Below are 19,919 nucleotides of genomic sequence, written 5' to 3'. Positions count from 1 at the left end.
GAATTATTTTTATTTTTTACAGCCGCCTAAAATTATTCTACAGAAATGTCGCCAACCGTCACAAAATTTTCTAGAAAAAAAAATTTCGTTTTTTAATTTATAAAATATTAAACCCCAAAATAGAAAAAGTAGCAAAAGCATTTGTTGCAGAAGGTTCTTCAAGCACTCATTTGTTCCTCAACTCGCCGCTACGTGGCTCGTTTCGGAATTTCAGATTTGTGCTTCTGCAACTTGTACTTTAATATACTATTATACAGACGCTTTTGGATGAATGAAATATATTGTTTATGCTAATTTTCTTATTGATTAAAAAAAATTAAATTTAATTATACTGTACATAACAATTGTATCTAAATTTATTTCTTACGCACGTAATACGCTCGATCGTGCGGCGCTTAAATTTAATAACGATTAACGCATTTTGACTCTTGAGCGTTTTTATTAAACAGAAGATGGTCGAAAAATAATAGCCGGCACTTTAAGAAGACTAATTCCTAAATTTCAAGACTAAACATTAATAATAGCAACAACACAATACCTACAGACAGTGTAGCTCCATGTTCATATCGCAAAAATAAAGCCGAAGAAGGCTCAAAATGCATTCGTTGTGGCATGATTTTCCATCCCAAGTGTGTGTCAAGACTCGGTTATACACTCGCCAGATGTATACAGGATGTTCCGTTTTTATTGTTACAAATTTAAACAGGTGAGAGGATATTCAATTCTAAGACAAAAGTTTCCTATAAACATGTATCGAAAAATGATTGGTAAGGGAGCTACACCCCCTGGAAGGGGGCTAATATGTTTTTGCAAATATTTCAGAAACCATTTAAGATAAAATTACAAAATTTGGTACAGATGATAACCTTTATACACCTAAACGAAATCAAACATCAAATGTTAAAATTTTTAATCAGGGGCGTCCGAAACTGGTGGGGTTTAGGGGAAAAAAAATACCCTATCTATTTTGGCTTTAGTTTCTTTAGTTATGCATTGACCAAAATGGTGGTCACTTTGAAAACTCGTTTAGATTTAGGCAAATTCATTTAATTAATGTTATTATTGTTACTGTAATGTACTGTTAATTAGTTGAGGTTGATTAAAAAAAAATGAATTTCTTGCTTTTATTATTCTGTAAATTCTGATTTATTTGAATGTTGTATTGGTGTGTAACATAAATTTTAAATTAATTTTATTCAAAAACAATAAGTCGTATCGACACAGAGAGACTTTTCTGTGATAAACTATCGAACTTAAGATTTTGTTGCTGAAAGTACCGAGAAACTAAAGCCAAAATAAATAAGGTATTTTTTACCTTAAACTCCCCCCAGTTTCGAACGCCCCTGATTAAAAATTTCGACATTTGATGTTTGAATTTGTTTAGGTGTATAAAGGTTATTATCTGTACCAAATTTTGTAATTTTATCTTAAATGGTTTCTGAAATATTTGCAAAAACATATTAGCCCCCTTCCAGGGGGTGTAGCTCCCTTACCAATGATTGTTCGATACATGTTTATAGGAAACTTTTGTCTTAGAATTGAAAATCCTATCACCTGTTTAAATTTGTAACAATAAAAACGGAACAGCCCTGTATAATTGCGTTCATTATCAGCCCGATTTTTGCCTAAATTATCGAAAATACAGCCACCTTGCTGCAATTAAAATGCGAGATGACATAATGACCTTTTTCGTTCTGAAAATTACTGCTCTAGAGCAACAAATTGAAAATGTTAAGTTAAGTAACATGGATCTAGTAAGGTTATTAAGTAATTCGAATCATGTTATTAATAATTCTATTTCGTTTTCCGGTAATATCAATAGTTATGCCAGGGTTACAAAAACAGGAGTATCGTTAATTCTGTTATGTTTATTTTTTTTCCTTCTCGAATTTTTTTTTAGATAATTTTTAGTCGTCTTCGCCGAGAAGAGGTTGCATGGTTCGGGGCACCCATGGAGCGTTTTACCGAACAGGGTGGTGGGGCGAATGACTACCACCCCAAATTTCAATTTCAATTAGTACCAAAAAGTATGGAACTAGACGTTTTTTTATTTAAACTATGTGTTATAAAATTTTTGGAAAAAAATAATTGGTAAAAGGTAAATAGCAACCTAGTTACTCGGAATTTTTTTACAAAAATTGAATTTTGTGACCATAATCCTTAGATCAAATTTTATAGTAGGGGTAAGATGCCACAGAACTTAAAAAATACTAATTAATTCTTAACACCGATTACGATTCTAAAATATTTTATCATTCATTAATTATTTTTTTAAATGAAGGTTTAAGCAAAGAAATTTATTTTTATAAGTAAAGTAATTCTACTAACAGATTTGGTGTTGACTGTCATCATTTTGAAATTGAATTTTTGTTGTATGTACATGCTCTCTATGAAATGAGAAACAGTACAATAATCTTTTTCTTTGAATTGTTTAGAGTCTGTTTTCATTTCCTTTAAATTTCTACTTCAGATCTTAAACTACTTCTTCATATCAGCAATTTAGTTGACTAGGAGTTTTGTCGAGTCACTTGTTTGCCATTAATTTGTAGGAATGTAGTGACAGACATAAAATGTTTTATTAAAGATATCTTAATCTTGCTCCTTCGACTGTTGAAAGCCGGGAAGTCGCTTTGTTTAATGAAACAGTACACTTCAATATTCATGAAAATGGAGGGTTATGTACTAATTTAGCAAATTTACAACACTTCTCGCAGTTATCAAAGTCATCGTTTTAATGGGCACTGAGTCGAAATTAATTTTTGATGAAGGCAAATTATTATTTTTGATTTATGGTGTTCCACATAAAGTTCGCGCGTACTCACGACAATTAATTTGAATCGAGGGGAAAAAGTTTGTATTGAGTTTTAATGAAAACAACGATTAATCAATTTGCCCGTTTTATGAAGTGGTATATTAGGCGATTTAGCAGCGGGAACACCCTGTATTCGAGCTTTTCGAGTGGCGTGAGGCCGTAGATCGCAACAAAGTGTTGTGTAAACATACATTCCGATATCGAACCCCAAACGGGTCGTTACTTTGATACGGCATGGCGTGAAGGAAATATTACTCCCTAACAGTGAAATAAAGAGCGAGTGATGTTGGCGGAATAGAAAATGCACTTCTTCCAGCACGATACCCTTTTGCAATCTAATTCCGGCCGGAGGTTCAACACGCCGCGATAAATCTCCCGGATATTTTCCCATCGAAACGTATCCATTTCGTATTCAAATTAATCGAGGCATGGCCCGAACTCGGCCTTAATGAATTGCTTATTACCCTCGGACCAACCCTCGAGTTAATAATGACTAATAGATGGTGTATCAACAGGGCACACTGGTGAGTCAGAACATGTCATCGGGCGTGATCATCAGCACACACAGCCTGGTCCTGCAGAGGGTCACCAGGTGGCAGAGCGGCGCCTACACCTGCTTGGCGGCCAACCCTCGCGGGGAAAATGTCAGCAATCCTGTCATGCTGAGGGTTAGATGTAAGTACGAGTGATTTATTAACCGCGACGAGGACGACTGCCTAGCGCTAATACTTGCAACGCAATTAATTTTCCGGAGGTTTTTCGCGCTTTTTGCGTGCCGCGTCGACGTGTTTTCCGACAAGGGAATGGAAATGAAATTAAATCACAAATTATTTAATTACCTGTTATGTACAGGTGTCAACGAATGCAATTATACACACTTTCACACACTTTAATCATCCCAAAACATTTATGCACTTATTTTCAAAATCCTTTTTAAGAGGAAATAATTATAAAAAAGAACAAAATCCATGCTATGGATGCTTTTTGTTTTTTCATACGTATATAATTTAGGAATGTTTACAATCAGGTGACTAAAGTTGCGAACAAACTAGGTCAGTCGTAATAAATTAATCAAATCTTAAATGCGAAACAAATTTATTGCAAAGAGAAAATATTATAAAATATATTTTATCTTGCTTTGTTCGCTGATTTTAAGTATCAACATGAAGTTTCATTTGCAGAAAGCCATATCAAATATGTTCAAAGCAGATAACACAAAATTAATAACGAAATTATTGTAGATAGGTATGTTAGGTATGTAGTAGCCTTTCCACTCTAAATCCTTTATTGTATTCGAAATAAACTCTTAAGTATATCTTTTTTGAGCTCATTTATACAAAACAATAAAGCAATTACATACTTATTCTATTTATAGTATGTATGATGTTTGTTATTTTTAATAAGCATTAACAGAAAATAAACAATTAAAATAAAAATGATAGCTGTGAGTTGAAATCGTATAATTGCTCGCATTTGAATAATGTGGATGTCGTCTAAAACTACCGAGCAAATTTTTTGGTTGGTTTTTGAATTAAAACACTTATAATCTATACAGGGTGATTCTTAAATAGACCGACAAAATTTTATCCTTGGTAGTATCAAATGAGAACATGCTGGAAAGAATATTTAAAAAATTCTTTGCTTAACCGTTCTCCAAATAAAATTTATTAAAGTTACTTTCGAGGTAAAGCGTACGCCACTCATGTTTTCGTAAATAGTATTAGCACAGCTAGTGGAAATCATGGTATTAATTTGATGAAAATGTACTTGATCATTGCGACAATTCATAAACGATCAAGGGGGTTTTGCCCCTAAAATATATAAACGTAAAAAGGGTGCAGTTTGTCTTCATTTATCCTTGGGAAGCTATGATAAAATTTTGTCGGTCTGTTTAAGAATCACCTTGTATATACTGAAAAATTGTTGTTAATCGAGTATTCTACTGTATTTTATTACAAAAACAAGTAAAAAGCTTCTGTTAGATGAAAAACTACACTTTTTCTGAAGTCATACAAAAGATGAGTTAAATTTGTGTGGTTTGTAACAAACTTTTGTTACCCTTTGAGGAAACAAATCAAAACTTTGCTAAAAAGTTAATTTACCTACATACACAAGTGAGTATATGAGTCAGTTGTTAATTGATTTTTCGTAATTTACAGTAAATTTAGAATAAATTATTCTTACTAGTGACATTCGTGTTTGAAAAATGGTGGATGCGCCAGGCAAACTTGGTAGTTTTAAAATACAAATAGAAAGATGTTTTGAAAACCATCTGGTTAAAAGGAAATGACCGAGTGTGATTGTGAAGCGTGGTGCGGAATATGCAATGTGTACAAATGAGGTGACCTGCAGTAGGGCTTAACGACCACAACTTGTAATCCCTGTGCGACCAGCTTAAGCGGGTCTAGTCAGATTGACATGTGAACCCTCGGGAACAACCACCAATGACGCAACTTCCTGTCACGACGTGAATTATCTTAAGCGTACGTGATTACTCTCAAAAATGTACTTAGTTCAGATTTTTTCACACTTTCGAATTTGCAAGTGTGAGAGAAACGTTCAACTTCGACATTTCTAGTGTGACCTTTGTGTAGTGAAATATTTAAAGTTTGCGTGACTTTTCACATAAACTTAATACAATATACGATTTTTCCAAACGTTTTTATTACGGAATTTGTGTCAGAGTTTCACTTTTCTTCGAGAAAAATTCAAAGGGTAAACATAAATTTCAATTCATGATTACGCCAATTTGTTAAATGAGAGTCGGAAATTGGAAGTGGAAGTGCACGAAGAGCACAGCGAGTTTACCGTCCAGGCGTGTGCACAATTAAATCATAAATACCAGCAAATATTTCATCTTCGCTCGTCGAATTCGAACATCATCGATTGTTGAATCGCATTAGCCTAATATCGGCAATCTAATGAAGCCTGCAGTTGGCTGCTACCTCGCTCATGATTAATTCAGTCCCCGGGGGGCGGTCTTTGACGCCGCACTCTTGCGTCTGACTTATACGGCGCATAGATCTCCTCTTTCAATTCGAGAGGTTGCAGAAATGACACGAGCCCTGCCGCTGATGGCACAAATTACAATTTCCACCAAAGACTCGACGATCTGCAGGAATGCCTAAAAACGAGACGAGTGATGTATTATGCGGACATGCATCCGGTCGAACAGGTGTCCGAGAACGACGTAATGCACTCGCCCGCATTTATATCACGTACGTGCTGCAACGCAAATATGCATTTAATTGCATGCCGCATTAATCTAATACGCGACACAGGCATTCCAAGATGCGCGATTTTCGCCACATCGACGATAAATTCGATGCGCCGTATGCCGTGCCGAACTCGAACTCGACGTCGACGAAATATTATTTACGACGCGGTTTGATCGGATAAATTAAGTCAGGAATTTGTACGAGCTGTCTTTTCTAGATTATGAAAACCCTGCAATGCTGCACAAAGCTATATCACTTTACAAACTTCAACAAAATCGATGCTTTTAATTCGAAGCTGAGTTTTTGCAACATGTTAAACTGTTTTTATACCCATGCTTTGTAACGTTATATTTACAATAATCCAACTACTACAAAAGAATATGTTAAAAATTTTCAACTAAAGTGGAGCTTTGGGGGTTTTAAAACAACATCTAAATAACATTAAGAAACAAAAGGAAATATTGTTTTTAATATAACAACATTGTGATTCGATTTCATAACATACATATAGAAATCTCATGAACATTTTCATTTAGATTAAAAACTGACAACCTTAGAGTAGTTTTCTACATAAGTGATCAACACCATTGAGTTATTAATTGTAGCGCAATACAAACTTTATTCTTTTTATAGAACGCTACCGTCTGTTACTCCTATTTTGGAGCTTGTCATTTCTTTAGAAGCACTTTTCATATTTCCATTGCTTGATTTTTGAAAGGTTAATAAAAAGTATTAGGTACCTACAAGTTTCGCATTTTTCTCATGATGTGTCATTTCAAATCCTACAGAAGAGGATTAAATTTGCCATTTTCACAGCTTTTACTATTAAAATATTAACTAACACTATTAACAATAAAGAAAAAACACACCTTTTTGAGAGAAGAATTAATTCTTGTAAATGTACTTAAATGTGTTCTATTTTTATTGTTACAAATTTAAACAGGTGATAGAATATTCAATTTTAAGATAAAAGTTTCCTATGAACATCGAAAAATGCCATGCAAGGGAGCTACACCTCCTCAAAAGAGTGCATTTTTTAATGGCTTTTTTTCAATATTTCAGAAACCATTGTAGATAAAATTACAAAACTTGTTACAACTGATAACCTTTATACAACCAAACGAATTCAAAGATAAAATGTCGAAATTTTTACTCTTAAAATTGAATATTCTATCAGCTGTTTAAATTTGTAACAATAAAAACGGAACATTCTATATACATACTCTATTTGTGGTTAAATAGCCTTTTAATGAAATTGAGCTTTTTTACTTAATAATTGAACTAAATGAATTTAAATTAAAGGCACAATAGTTTCGAGCGGGTTAGATGCGATTCACTGTGGTGCTTTCAAAATACTCGAGAGATATTTTAAGACATCTAGGTACGATATTTTTTTATTTTTTTAGAAACAAAGCAATTTTACAGTTTTTAATAAATAGCTAATGAAAATCAAAGGTTAAAACGTTTAACTTTAATTAAAAAAAAATACTTAAATTACCGCTCTGCTGAAGTGTAACGTTGGCATTAATGTTTATCATTAGAAAGAAAACCAAGAAGTAAAATGTTTTTTTCTAAAACTTTAAATAGAAATTTGGTATTACAAATTCTGTTTTTTTTTACATTTTGTCTCCACATATCAACCAGTTTTATATAGAAAGGTTAATTTTGACTGTTTTGTAATTTACACGCGTGATAATTTTAAACGTTAAATAACATAAATGAATAAATAATAGACATTTATTGATTTTTAACATAAAAACTACACCAAAGACCATCGTACGAATGTAACATTAATAAAGTATTTTTTATTATTGAGTTATTTTTAAAATGTTCTGCGAGAGCCGTTTAATAGGCCCACAAATCGCTCTATATAAATTGTACAGCAAGCCACAAACGCACCATAAAATATCAATTAGGAGACGTCGAGTGTCGTCGAGTGGTGCACTTTGCATGGTCATCAGCGGTGGAGAGGTTCCAGTGTTCAATTGGTCCCAGAACAATGCCGAGGGACGATAATGCAGCGTTGCTAATTTCACATTGATTATAAAAGTTTGCAACGCCGATTTCAATTATCTGCATTTTAGAGGCAATGCTCGACGAACAACAATGTTGAAATTTAATCTAGCAGCGTTCAACAAAACGGCTTTCATAAGCTTGAAAAGAACAAAATGGAGATACACACATATACGCCGGATACAATGGGGGTATTTCCTTTGTCCTGTAAACACAATATTGAGCGTTTAAAAGAATGTGAGCATCTTTAATATTGTTTTACATGCAAATAGTGTATTTTTCATATGTCCCCATGTCTTAGAAACGTCAGTTTTAATTTTGCCCGTCTGTATCAAAGTAATTGATGCTTATTGCTTGTCGCTCGTTTTATAACGCTTTATTTTCTTTCGACGAACTTTACTTTGACAGCAGTTCTCTGTAGATTTTGATTCTCATAAATTTTAAAATGCGATATATGATAATTTTTATGCTTATTCAAAATTAGCTATATCTGAATTTTATTGCTCGATTAGATTTGTTGAGGGCAAATATCGAATTCAATTTTGATCTCGACTAGGTAGTTTCCGATTTTCGTTCGCATCATAAAATGGATAAAAAATTATCAGAACAAAATATTTTAATTTTGCGAGACGTTCACAATACCGAGATTACGAGCACATAGTAATAAAGGATAATCAGCTTTGCCATAGTGGCTTCGTCGGCGAAGGTTATAGGAACAATCGTTTACTGAACAATAGAGAGTGAGTTCGCGATTACAGATTACCACAGTCGAGGTAGGAAATTGCTATAGCCGCCTTATTTGCATCTCTAACGAGAAGTGAAGACGTATAGCCGCAAGAAGGGTTGCCCTTTCGATATCATCTTATATCGAAGACTATTCGATAACGTCACCTCACAACGGCCATGTCAACCGGTGCCGGATGACCCCAACTAAGGATTTATTTACAGTGATTTATCGGAAGTTGGGGTTAGGGATGTTCCGGATTGGATATAGCTTTGAATTTTTAATTTCGACATGACGGCTACGGATGATACTACAACTCAATAATTCACCTACACACTTGGAAATCTATTATTATCATTATTTTTATATTATTTCTTAAAACAACTAATTTTATTGTAAAATTAAAGACTGTAGTTATATAAAACCAAAAAAATGCTTTGTTTACCCAACAAGAGTAAACTAAAATTTAAAAAAAGTCATTAAAGTGTATGAATAAAGTTAGTTTCTTCTGAAACAGCTAATAATATATTTAGAATGAATGATAAACAAGAATATAAAGTTTAATATATTCACCCGGCGCATCCACCATTTTTTAATAATTTTAACGGCAATAATTTGCAACACTATACGAATTTTTACTGTTTTCAAAATTAAAACAACATAAAAATTGTAATTTTGAATCCATTAAGCAGTTATGAATAACAGAATGTAGATAATAATTCCGCTAAAAAAATAATGAACAAATGAGTTAGGGCACAGGATAAATTTCGGAATTTTACGTGCTGGATTTGAGTTTAATTGCAGCTTTACTTTAAAGCGGCTTAGTTTTTTTTGCCACCAAAAGAAGGAGTAAAACCTAGTTAAGTGCGGTTTGAAAGGCGAGCATCTTAATTCTTCCCCAAATTTCGTAAATTCACATTTGACGCAATCACAGCTCTGCTATTTCCTTGGAAAATTCGGAAACAAAAGTAATCCCGACGTGTCCTTTTCGGCACCACATACATTATAAAGAAGGCAAATCTAATATCGTCGTATCGCATTTCTCCACGAAGTCGTGCCGAAAGTAGTCGCTGCGTGCTCCACAATGACACCCCTTTCCATCGCAATAACTCAACGTCTTCATGTGCGACGTCGTGCACCTGGCCATTAGTCTTCATTTAAATTTAATCATTGCTGCATTTGGGAAATTGTTTGCTTGGTGCATGACCGCGGAAAGCGTCAATTTCCCGACCAAATTCAATGACGGATCAACGTCGCAGCCATGCGTGAAAACGATATACATGTTTACAAACAATCTGTTACAGATCAACAGTATCGTTTTCAAATGGCGAATTTATGCTCGGCGGCTTTCATTCACGGTAATTTTTTTTCGGAACTGGTTTCGTTTCGTTGCTTGGTGTTATTTTATGGACATGGGGCGCAGCTCGACGTGCTGACGCCGTTATTGCCTCTGGAAAATACATTAATAACACGGGAGCATTCGCAGGTGTAGCAGCAGATAATTTCAATTTTTTTAAAAGCGAACAAAGACGAAAAGGGTTTCTGGATATGCTGTTGATGAATATAAGCTCCTAAATTAAATATACGTGTGTGTTTTGCTGCCGGAAACATTTACGTTTATGTGCAAATTTCACGCTTATGGGACAACTATAATAGTAAATGAATAAACATGAATAGCCCAATTCGGTTTGTGGGAACTTCTCGCAACATTTTCATGAGATATTTAAATCGCGTTAAGTAAATAACAACTTTCAACAGCTGGATAATTTTTCTAACAAGAAATTGTTTGGAATAAAGGTAACTATATTGTTAAGCAAAAAAATTCACGTATTTTTTTCTGTCAGTCACTTTTTCCCTACTGTTTTTTCTATTCAGACAAACATGACATGTTTATATTAAACACAAACACGGTTTTAGGAACAATTTATTGTTGCAGCAAATTTTAACAAAATTACAAAGTTGTATTCAACTATTTTTATTTTATAAATTTAATAATAATAATTTAATTGCTTAAAATATACTCACATATTTTGACTTTCATAGTGTGACTGATATTTTTTAATAATTTTTAAGCTTAACAGCTAGTCATGTGTTTTTATAGTTATACAAAAAGCCCATTTATCGTTTTTTTTATTTGTTGTAAAAATGTGTTTACAGCTTTCACTCATTTAATTTTTTAAACTCCAATGTGTTTTAATTTATTTCATTTGATAAAGAGCGTATTGTTGTAACAAATACAGTAAAATACCTAACAGATATATTATTTAGGAACGTTATTATTCTAAAAACAATTCTGGAAAGGCACTTGAGTATTTCAAGACTAATTTGTTTGTTTGTGCAAACTATAAAATTTAATTTTATATTCAGATTTTAATTATTTCAATAAAATGTATGTCAGGCGAGAGCGAAAAAAGTGCACAACTTGCAGTTTGCTTCCCTTGGCTTCCCTCTCTTCTCCCCGTCCAATTTACCTTTAATTTAGTTTTTAAGTGTAACTTTTTATGGCAGGTTGCATCCTTTTATGTCTAACAACAAAGTAATTTTTCAGGCACATTTTAATTTTCCGCTCAAGTTCTCTGATATTTAAGAAAATTAATATTTCTACGTGGGTCCACTTTATGAGTTTAATTTTAATACCGAATGAAAGATAATTAAATGTTTGACGTTTCGTTGCAAATATTGGATTCTTTCGTCTGTACACAACTATGTAACGAGAAGAACATCATTAAAACGGAATTGAATAAAAACGTTGCGATAGGATTTCGAAACAGAACCGATCAATCGAGCACCAACGCCGACACTGTTCCAGAAAACAATTTGAGGAGCATTGTCGTGCGGTCTTTACGTCGACTTGGTTCATAAACTGAACCCTGGGGATTCCAAATGCGATCACGTCTTACAAAATCAACTGATGGTGTTAGAACGAAGTCAAGACGATCGATCGTGTTTTACCTATCAGGCGAGAGCGACTTTTTTGCTTCGTGGGTGGACGATGGACAAAAACTAATCTGTCCGGAATTAAATACTGTGGACTTGGGAAAAACTCCAAGAGAAAGATTAAACGTCAGATAGTTTAGGCACTCTATATACAAAAGGAACGTTATAACTACAAGAATAAGTTAATTTTGACTACTTGTTAGTTCACTGTTAAAAAAATTTTCATTACTTATTTGTGTTACAACAACTACTTTATTTTTGCGTTTAAATAATAAAAAGAATGCTTTGTTAGCACGACAACGTTCTAATTCCAGATGCTCCGGTTTGCCGCGACACCGAGATGACAGTAATCGGAGCCTCCCTCAACGAGGTGATAAAAGTGCGTTGTCACGTGTCGGCCGACCCCAACGACGTTACCTTTGTCTGGCAATTCAACAACAGTGGCGAAAGCTTTGACGTCTCCCCCGCCCGCATCTCAGCCTCCATCGGCAACGTGAGCGAGCTTATGTACACCACCTCTTCCCAGCGCGACTACGGCACCCTCACCTGCTGGGGCAAAAACTCGATCGGTCGTCAGGCGGACCCCTGCGTCTTCCAAGTGGTTCCTGCAGGTAGCATAACTTTTCGAAAAATCGCTCCGAAATTTACAATTCTCACTCCAGCCAAGCCCAACCCTCTCACCAATTGCACCCTTCGCGCCGCTACAAATCACAGCTTAGACGTGCTAGAGGTGGAGTGCCGCGCTGGCTACGACGGAGGCCTCCCCCAGCGGTTCATCCTGGAGGCCTACGACGCCTACACCATGCGTCTGCGGCTCAACCTTAGCAGCACGGAGTCCGACATTCCTGTCTTCCGGCTGGATCTGGGGGAGATGCTCCCGCCCTCCGGGGAGGGCTTCCCACCCTCGCTTCGCATTGTTGTCTACGCGCAGAACGCCAAAGGGCGCAGCGAGAAGCTTGTGTTGGAGGACATCATGCTCAACGACGCCGAGAAACGCACAGGTAAGCCTCTAGACATTAATAATGCAGCGAAAAGTTACGTTCGTTTAATATTCGAGCGCGAGAAAGCGAATACTTGAGGGAAAATCTTCAGTGCGCCCGTTTAAAGAACTTGCCCCACTAACCCACTCTGATACGAGCTTCCTTTGTGCTTTCAACTTTTCTATGCTAACTCTCGCATGCCAAGAAAATCAAGCCACACAATAAAGGCGCTGCATTAGCTTCAATCAATACATTTCCGTGAATTGCACCGCACTTGTGTAATAATAAGAAGCGGGAAACGCCCGCTCGTGTGTAGATTTTTTAATGCCGCAATCAGCAGATCGTTTAATACAAGGTACTATGGGCGAAAATGAGGCGCATTATTATGCAGATTGACGGAAAAGTAGTCACGAAATTTTCGGCATGGTGAAAACAGCCATTAAAACACCACAATTAAAGTCTGTTCAGTTTTACTTAAAACGTAAGGTAAGAAAATTTTATGAATTCAATCTTACGTAAATTGAAATGAATTAGGTTTTTTAACGGATTGCTTTAATACAAAGAATTTTTTGCAAAAAACAATAAAACAAATTTTAATAGGTGCTCTTAATTTTGCTTGTAGAATTGCGGACACGGAATTTTGTACATCAAATTTATGTCAGTTCAAAAAAATGTCAATGTAAGCCATGCTTTATTGTCATTATGATGGACGTTTGAAAATAAATTAGAAAGTTTTCGTTGAAATTTATTTTTGGCGTCGATTTTCTGAAATAATGTCAGCAATATACGTGTTTTTATTTAAGCTCAATAAATTATTTTTATTTGTTGTCATTTTTTCTCTAGTTGTCAGGATAAAAATTACAAAAACCGAAATTGGGATTAGTTGTATAAAGCCCGTTTTACATATTTATGTCAGTCGAATGACAAATCGTTCAAAATTTCTTGTCCGCAATTGTATTAATGCATGACAAATATTGTAAAATTTAACTGATCAAATAAGAAAATGATTATTTCAAATTACTGTAACCGTCTAACGCATATAAACATAAATTGAACAGAATTTTCAAAATTTTTCAACACATTTGCATTAAAATGAATTATATTGAACTAAACTTAATTGAAGCGAATGAATTTGTAATTAGTGGGGAATTAATTTCAAGGTACTAATATAGCCGAAAACTATAAATTAATAAAAGCAATATTTGACATAAAGTTCACTCTCTTATTTTGGTTAGTTAAGTTAACTATTAAATAATTAAACTATTAAATATTAAATAATTATGCATGACACACAAGTGAGATTGAATTTATACTTTCTCCCTAAGTCATTTTCTATTCATTTAACACTTAATTCAAAGGCTTTATTCCCCTCCCGTATTTAGAGTGGGAACTCGGAAGTATATGTCGTAACCTCCCTAAAGACGTAGCGAGGATACAAACAATTTAACTTGATTGAGATGGTCGTAAATAAATCATACGTGCAACTTGAGAGTAAATTCCCACGCAGTTATTTTTACCTTATTGAAATACTTTTACTGTCTCAACTTGTAAGAGTACGTACATTAAATGTAGTTATAAGAACACACTTGGACGTAACACTTTTTGTTTGTTTTTTATTTTTTAACAGATGGGAGCAGTAATATGAGCATCCTCCCCATTGCGGCTCTCTTGACGGGGTCTCTTTTGACTCTGGGCATCGCTGTGTTGCTCATAGTAGTGCTGGCTGTCAGACGAAAGCACCGGCACTGCGGAGGTGGCCATTGCAACTATCAGCTGGATCCTTCAAAGCAGCCCAAAGTTCCGGGTCAGTCCTCCAGGCCCGGATCAATGTTGGAAATCAACACGGGAGATAATCGCTACGTGGTAGCGTACACCCTGAAACCGGCAGCGGACTGCGGCACGCAGCCCACCGCCAATTCGTCCGTAGATAGGCAACCAGATATACTCAACACCCCCAGAGGTGAGTCCCGGAAATATTACCCGCTCACCACTTTCGGTAAAATCTAGCTGGTGTGTAGCGGTTTTGGCAACTTTCCCGACCGGTCGATCATCTTGAGAGAAGTAAATTTGTAGTTTGGTAAATATGGGGCAGTAGTTGGGTCTCGTGTGACGAATGGGATCTCTGGGGAGTTTGACGATTGTGCCGTAAAATGTAAATTACGAAAGTTTTGGAAGTTGGAAAAAATTGTTGCAGGATTTTTAACGAATTGTCCCTGTTGGGAAAGTTGTGCCGCAAAACTACAACTGTTGCTCAAGGCAAAATATGTAAATACAAAATAGAGGGCACTTAGACATCTCGTGCACCGCTTGTAGTATCTTGCTCCACATTTAATATTGATTTACTGAATGGATTCGTGGTGTTTTTTCAGCGAAACGAGTTTCTGTAGGAAAGTTTTATTAAGAAAATTCTTTCAAAATTAGACAATCCATAAAAAGCACAATAAGTTATTGTAAACGACCTAATATATTCAAGTGGAGGCACTTTAAAAAACCCATTTATTTTTGTACCCTGTATTAATAAAAACTTTATACTGTACCAACCATGTATTTTTATTTATTTCTCCTCTTCGCCATCCAATCGAAACCTAGAAGTAATAATCCCCGGCCTCGAACTTGTCTGTTCTGTAACATATTAGCCGTGTGTTTAGTGGAAGCAATAAATTCCATAGAAATAAGATAGGTGTAACGTTAACAGGTGCTGACACGACAACGCCACCCGGGCTGCCGAGACCTGATGCCCTTTTCACCCCCTCAACGGGAGAACGGAATCGGCAGCAACATAGTCCCCCGACATTCCCCAACTTTGTAAGTAACGCGTCAACCTGTTCCTCTAATTAAATAACTCCTGTGCAAGCGCGTGTGAGACTACATGTGTGTAAGTGTGAACGCTTGTCGGAGCTCTTCTGTGCTGATGTAGCAAATTTTCAATAAATATTAAAACCGGGACGCACCACCCTCAACACATTTTCTACGCTGAACTGCGATAACAACACAATTAATTAAAATGTGATGCGGGGCAACTTTTGACTCTGTTTACAGCAAGAATCGACCTAATTCACATCGGTGATAAAAGAGAACGATTCGTTTTGATGATTACAAGGTGTAATGGACCATTCAAAATTTTTTGATTACGTGATTATTGTCAGTTGCTCTAACGAAGAAATATAGTGTTTATTATATACAACGCGTCTTAAAAAGGCGATTATTGATAGAAACTAACCCACTGCATCACCTGAAATTATTCTTAAGTATTTCGCGTGTCCCAGAAATAATTTTGTTTCTTAAATCAAACACTATATTTTTGCATTCTTGGATGTAGTTTTTGATACAGATGTTTTTAAGCTTATTGGTCGAAGTTGTTTTTTTCGTTTTTTTATTTTATTATTTTAATTCGAAACACAGAAGTTGTATGAAACAGATCTATAACATTGAATCAGACAAGTTAAATTAATTTGTGATGTACCAGAATTTCAGCATAATACATATAAAATTTCACTCATTGTTTTTTTTTCTAAATTGAATAACAAACCAGTAAGATAATCGAGTAATAAAAAAATTCATTACTCCAAAACAAAACAGTCTTTTTTTATAAAATGAATGGATTGTTATTTGAAACTTATAAGTAAGTACACAACTATGACGAGTATTATTATTTCATGCAAAAAATAAATTGTTGATCTGTGAATTTTTTGTGCTTGTGTCTATAAAATAATTGTATCTTCAGTGAATTTATGGTAGAACTTTGTTCTGTTACTTTTCAGTCCCACGAAGAGCAGATCTCATCGCCAGAAGTGTCTGTGAACCAATCGGGGGGCACTTTAGGCCGGCCCCGTCCGCGCCCTCGAGACATTTCCTATTCCAACTTTGCCACAATGAGGAGAGACCACATCATAGCAGACGCCATTCCGGGACCTGAAAGTTGTGTTTAATGAACTGAGTTGATCAGTGTTGCCACCTCCAGTTAAAAACTTTCGTCATTTTTCCTAATCAAAATAATGATTCTTCCATTTGTAACTAAACAAGGGAATTAATCTGGAGGCGGTAGCACTAATATAGCGCCTGTGATACAGGAGTAGATGCCAAGTGTTTCTAGCAAATGATTCTGTTTAGGTAGTGGAACAATCACAGACTCTCGAGCTTAACTAATTGTTTTTAGATAGGACTTTTCCGAAAACTATCAACGAATAAAACTTGACAAATGAACGACCGACCATAATTCTCTAGGCCTACAAAATGAACAATCGTGATCTAGCATTAATTAATTTATGAGTATTCAGAATTAATTCTAGACCAACGAATGTAGAAACAAAACACTTATACACGGGCATAATAAATGTGTAACTTTTAATACGGATGAATGTTAATTAAAATTTAGAAAAACTAATCATACTGTGTATGATTTATTGTAAACTATTTACTTTTTGATGTGAGGGAAACGAGATATTAAAGAGAAAAACATAAATATCTGATGAAACGTTCCCACTTCAGTTACGCCGTTCTTTCATTACATCATAGGCTTGGAAAGGCGTTCGAATTACAAATACTAATTAAAAGCGTTCTCTCCCAGATAAGTCAGTGTCAAATTTATTTAAATCGATAATCGAAAATTTTCCTACAGTAATAAAAGCTTGGCGTATCTGTCCAAAGACTGTTTCCACTATGTAATAAATTACAATTAAGTGTATATGTACAATAAGTCAAATACTATGTACATATGTTATTAGATGAATTTGTTTTATCATATAAAAGCTTTATTGCTGTGCAATAATGTATTTTGTAAATAAAGTGTGCTTACTAAAGAATGCGTGTGAGTTACAATATGTTGAGATGTTGTTTGTATTAATTTATTCCTGTAAATAATCGATGAACCAATGAGAGTATTATTAATAAATATAAATTAAATGTGACCCTTTTTTTATTCGTTATTTTCAAATAAATAAAATTCAAAGTAAATATAATTAAATTAATATATTAATAACGCGGTGTTCACCCAAGCAGCACTTAGGTACTACTTTTATAAATCACAGGATAAAAACAACGTTTATACAATAGTAATAAATTACGAAGCACCAGATAAAACCTACCATTTAATACACAGGATAATACATTATTGTCGAATTATCGTGGTACTTATGGGATTACACGAATATCCCATGCGTACGATATTAATGAATCTATCTCACTTGTTGCATAGACCTTTATTCATTTCTAGAATAAAATTATGTACGGATAAGAGCTAATATACAAGGTTATTCACGAGAGGGTTATTTCTGATTTTTTTTGCCGCAACCCATTAAACATATTGCAACAATTTCTTGATTTCAAATTTTTAAAATCATTTTTTCTATTTCGGTGTTAGAATAAGTCTATTTTCTATTTCGGTGTTAGAATAAGTCTATTCCAGCACCCAAATGACGTCAATTGCGTGCTGGAATAAGTCGTTCGCGGTAATTTAATTTTAGTGACGGACTTTCTTCACAATTCATTTTCAAATGTGAATATAAGAATAATTTTTATTTTTTACAGCCGCCTAAAATTATTCTACACATAAATGTCGCCAACTGTCGCAAAATTCTCTACAAAAAAAAATTTTAATTTTCGTTTTTTAATTTATAAAATGATATAAAGCGGCGAAATAGAAAAAATAGTATAAAGCACTTGTTGCAGAAGGTTCTTCAAGCACTCATTTGTTCCTCAGCTCGCCGCTACGCGGATCGTTTCGGACTTTCAATTTTGTGCTTGAATAGATACCTTCTGCAACTTGTACTTTAATATACTATTCCAGCACCCAAATGACGTCATTTGAGTGATGGAATAAGTCGTTGGCGTTAATTTAATTTTAGTGATGGACTTTCTTCTCAATTCATTTTCATTATGTGAAAATAAGAATTATTTTTATTTTTTACAGCCGCCTAAAATTATTCCACATAAATGTCGCCAACAGTCGCAAAATTCTTTAGAAAAAAAATTAAAATTTTCGATTTTTAATTTATAAAATGATATAAAGCGGCAAAATAGAAAAAATAGTATAAAGCACTTGTTGCAGAAGGTTCCTCAAGCACTCATTTGTTCCTCAACTCGCCGCTACGCGGATCGTTTCGGAATTTCAAATTTTTGCTGCAACTTGTACTTTAAGATACTAATAACTGAATCAACGCCTAATGTACGCACCCAAATATACAAAAATCACAGAACACTGGATACAAAAAACACACATTTAATTATTTAATTTTTGAAAACCCATGACAATAATTGTCAAACTAATCACTGTTTCATTAATAGTCATAAACTGCAGTTTTTCAGAAACAATTATCATTTGTTCTCTCAAGAGACGGCATGAATATGCGATTGTACCTAGTTTATCTATCTTAATCACTAACTAACTAAAAACGTAATTTTTGAAAGGGTGAACAAACTAGTCGTTATAATTGTCTTGTTCATTTTATTATCTATTTATTATCAAAAATTTGTGCAAAGCAATGGTATCTTAGTACCTACCTGTGTGGATAAAATCTTCTGTGCTAGGAAACACATTCAAGCTCGTACATGTGGTTGATATTGTCTTTTTTAAATATCAGTGAAGTAAAAAATAATTTACCAGTGTGTGTTATGAGTGTTATACCTACTTCCTTTATCTCACTCGTAATTTATGCCATATACCTCTTGTATTCATTCAAAATTGCCATAATTATTGTTCAATTATTAATAAGAGATGTTGGATAAAAAATTATGCGTTTTTTAACTTATAAGTAAAACAAATCTTTAAAAAAGCATAAAAACCAGACATTGCAGGTTAACAATAAAAATGACACCAATAGCATGATAAAATTAGTTCTAGAAATTATTTTGAAAATAATCTGGAAACCTACAGTTGAAGACAAAATACTTTGGTCGTCACTTTTCTGACACTTTAATGTAATTCAAGCTTTAACGTTAAAATGAAGACAATTTCAAATTAATGACAGCTATTATATTTTCCTATCAAAAATATATACATACAACTTGTCAACTATGATTGACAATAGCTAAAAATAAGGTTAACGGTCCTAAAGCATGCTTTACAATTTAATGTCACTCAAGTGACATTGACGACCAAAGTATTTTGTCTCCAACTGTACTCTGTTATGAAGTAATGCATTTGCAAGTAGTACAGTTAAAATACAATCTTTGAAGCGGTTTTCATGTAATGTTTTTCTAGGTACTACATGGAAAGATATTGTACAAATTTTTATTTA

At 34.3% G+C, this 19,919-nt stretch overlaps 1 protein-coding gene across 4 annotated transcripts in view; it reads left to right on the top strand.

Annotated features, from left to right (window-relative positions):
- Window positions 1–17,547, top strand: part of LOC123010822 (hemicentin-2) — a 128,234-nt gene extending 110,687 nt beyond the window's left edge. For 2 of the 4 annotated variants that reach the window (XM_044407964.1, XM_044407967.1), the window contains 5 exons: window positions 3,328–3,487; window positions 12,019–12,705; window positions 14,312–14,644; window positions 15,380–15,489; window positions 16,446–17,547. In XM_044407964.1, the coding sequence (XP_044263899.1) occupies window positions 3,328–3,487; window positions 12,019–12,705; window positions 14,312–14,644; window positions 15,380–15,489; window positions 16,446–16,613 (1,458 nt within the window). In that variant the 3' untranslated portion in view covers window positions 16,614–17,547. Of the gene's footprint in view, window positions 1–3,327; window positions 3,488–12,018; window positions 12,706–14,311; window positions 14,645–15,053; window positions 15,288–15,379; window positions 15,490–16,445 lie in introns of those variants that run through there. The other 2 variants (XM_044407965.1, XM_044407966.1) reach the window with 2 other exon arrangements.
- Window positions 17,548–19,919: the final 2,372 nt, after the last annotated feature.

Source organism: Tribolium madens, unplaced genomic scaffold, assembly GCF_015345945.1.
Source record: "Tribolium madens isolate multiple individuals breed KSU strain unplaced genomic scaffold, Tmad_KSU_1.1 Scaffold_91;HRSCAF=231;Tcas5.2_LG7, whole genome shotgun sequence".
NCBI classification, from domain to species: Eukaryota; Metazoa; Arthropoda; class Insecta; order Coleoptera; family Tenebrionidae; genus Tribolium; species Tribolium madens.
Note: the sequence above shows the minus strand (reverse complement) of the source record. Positions and strands in the feature narration are given on the sequence as shown.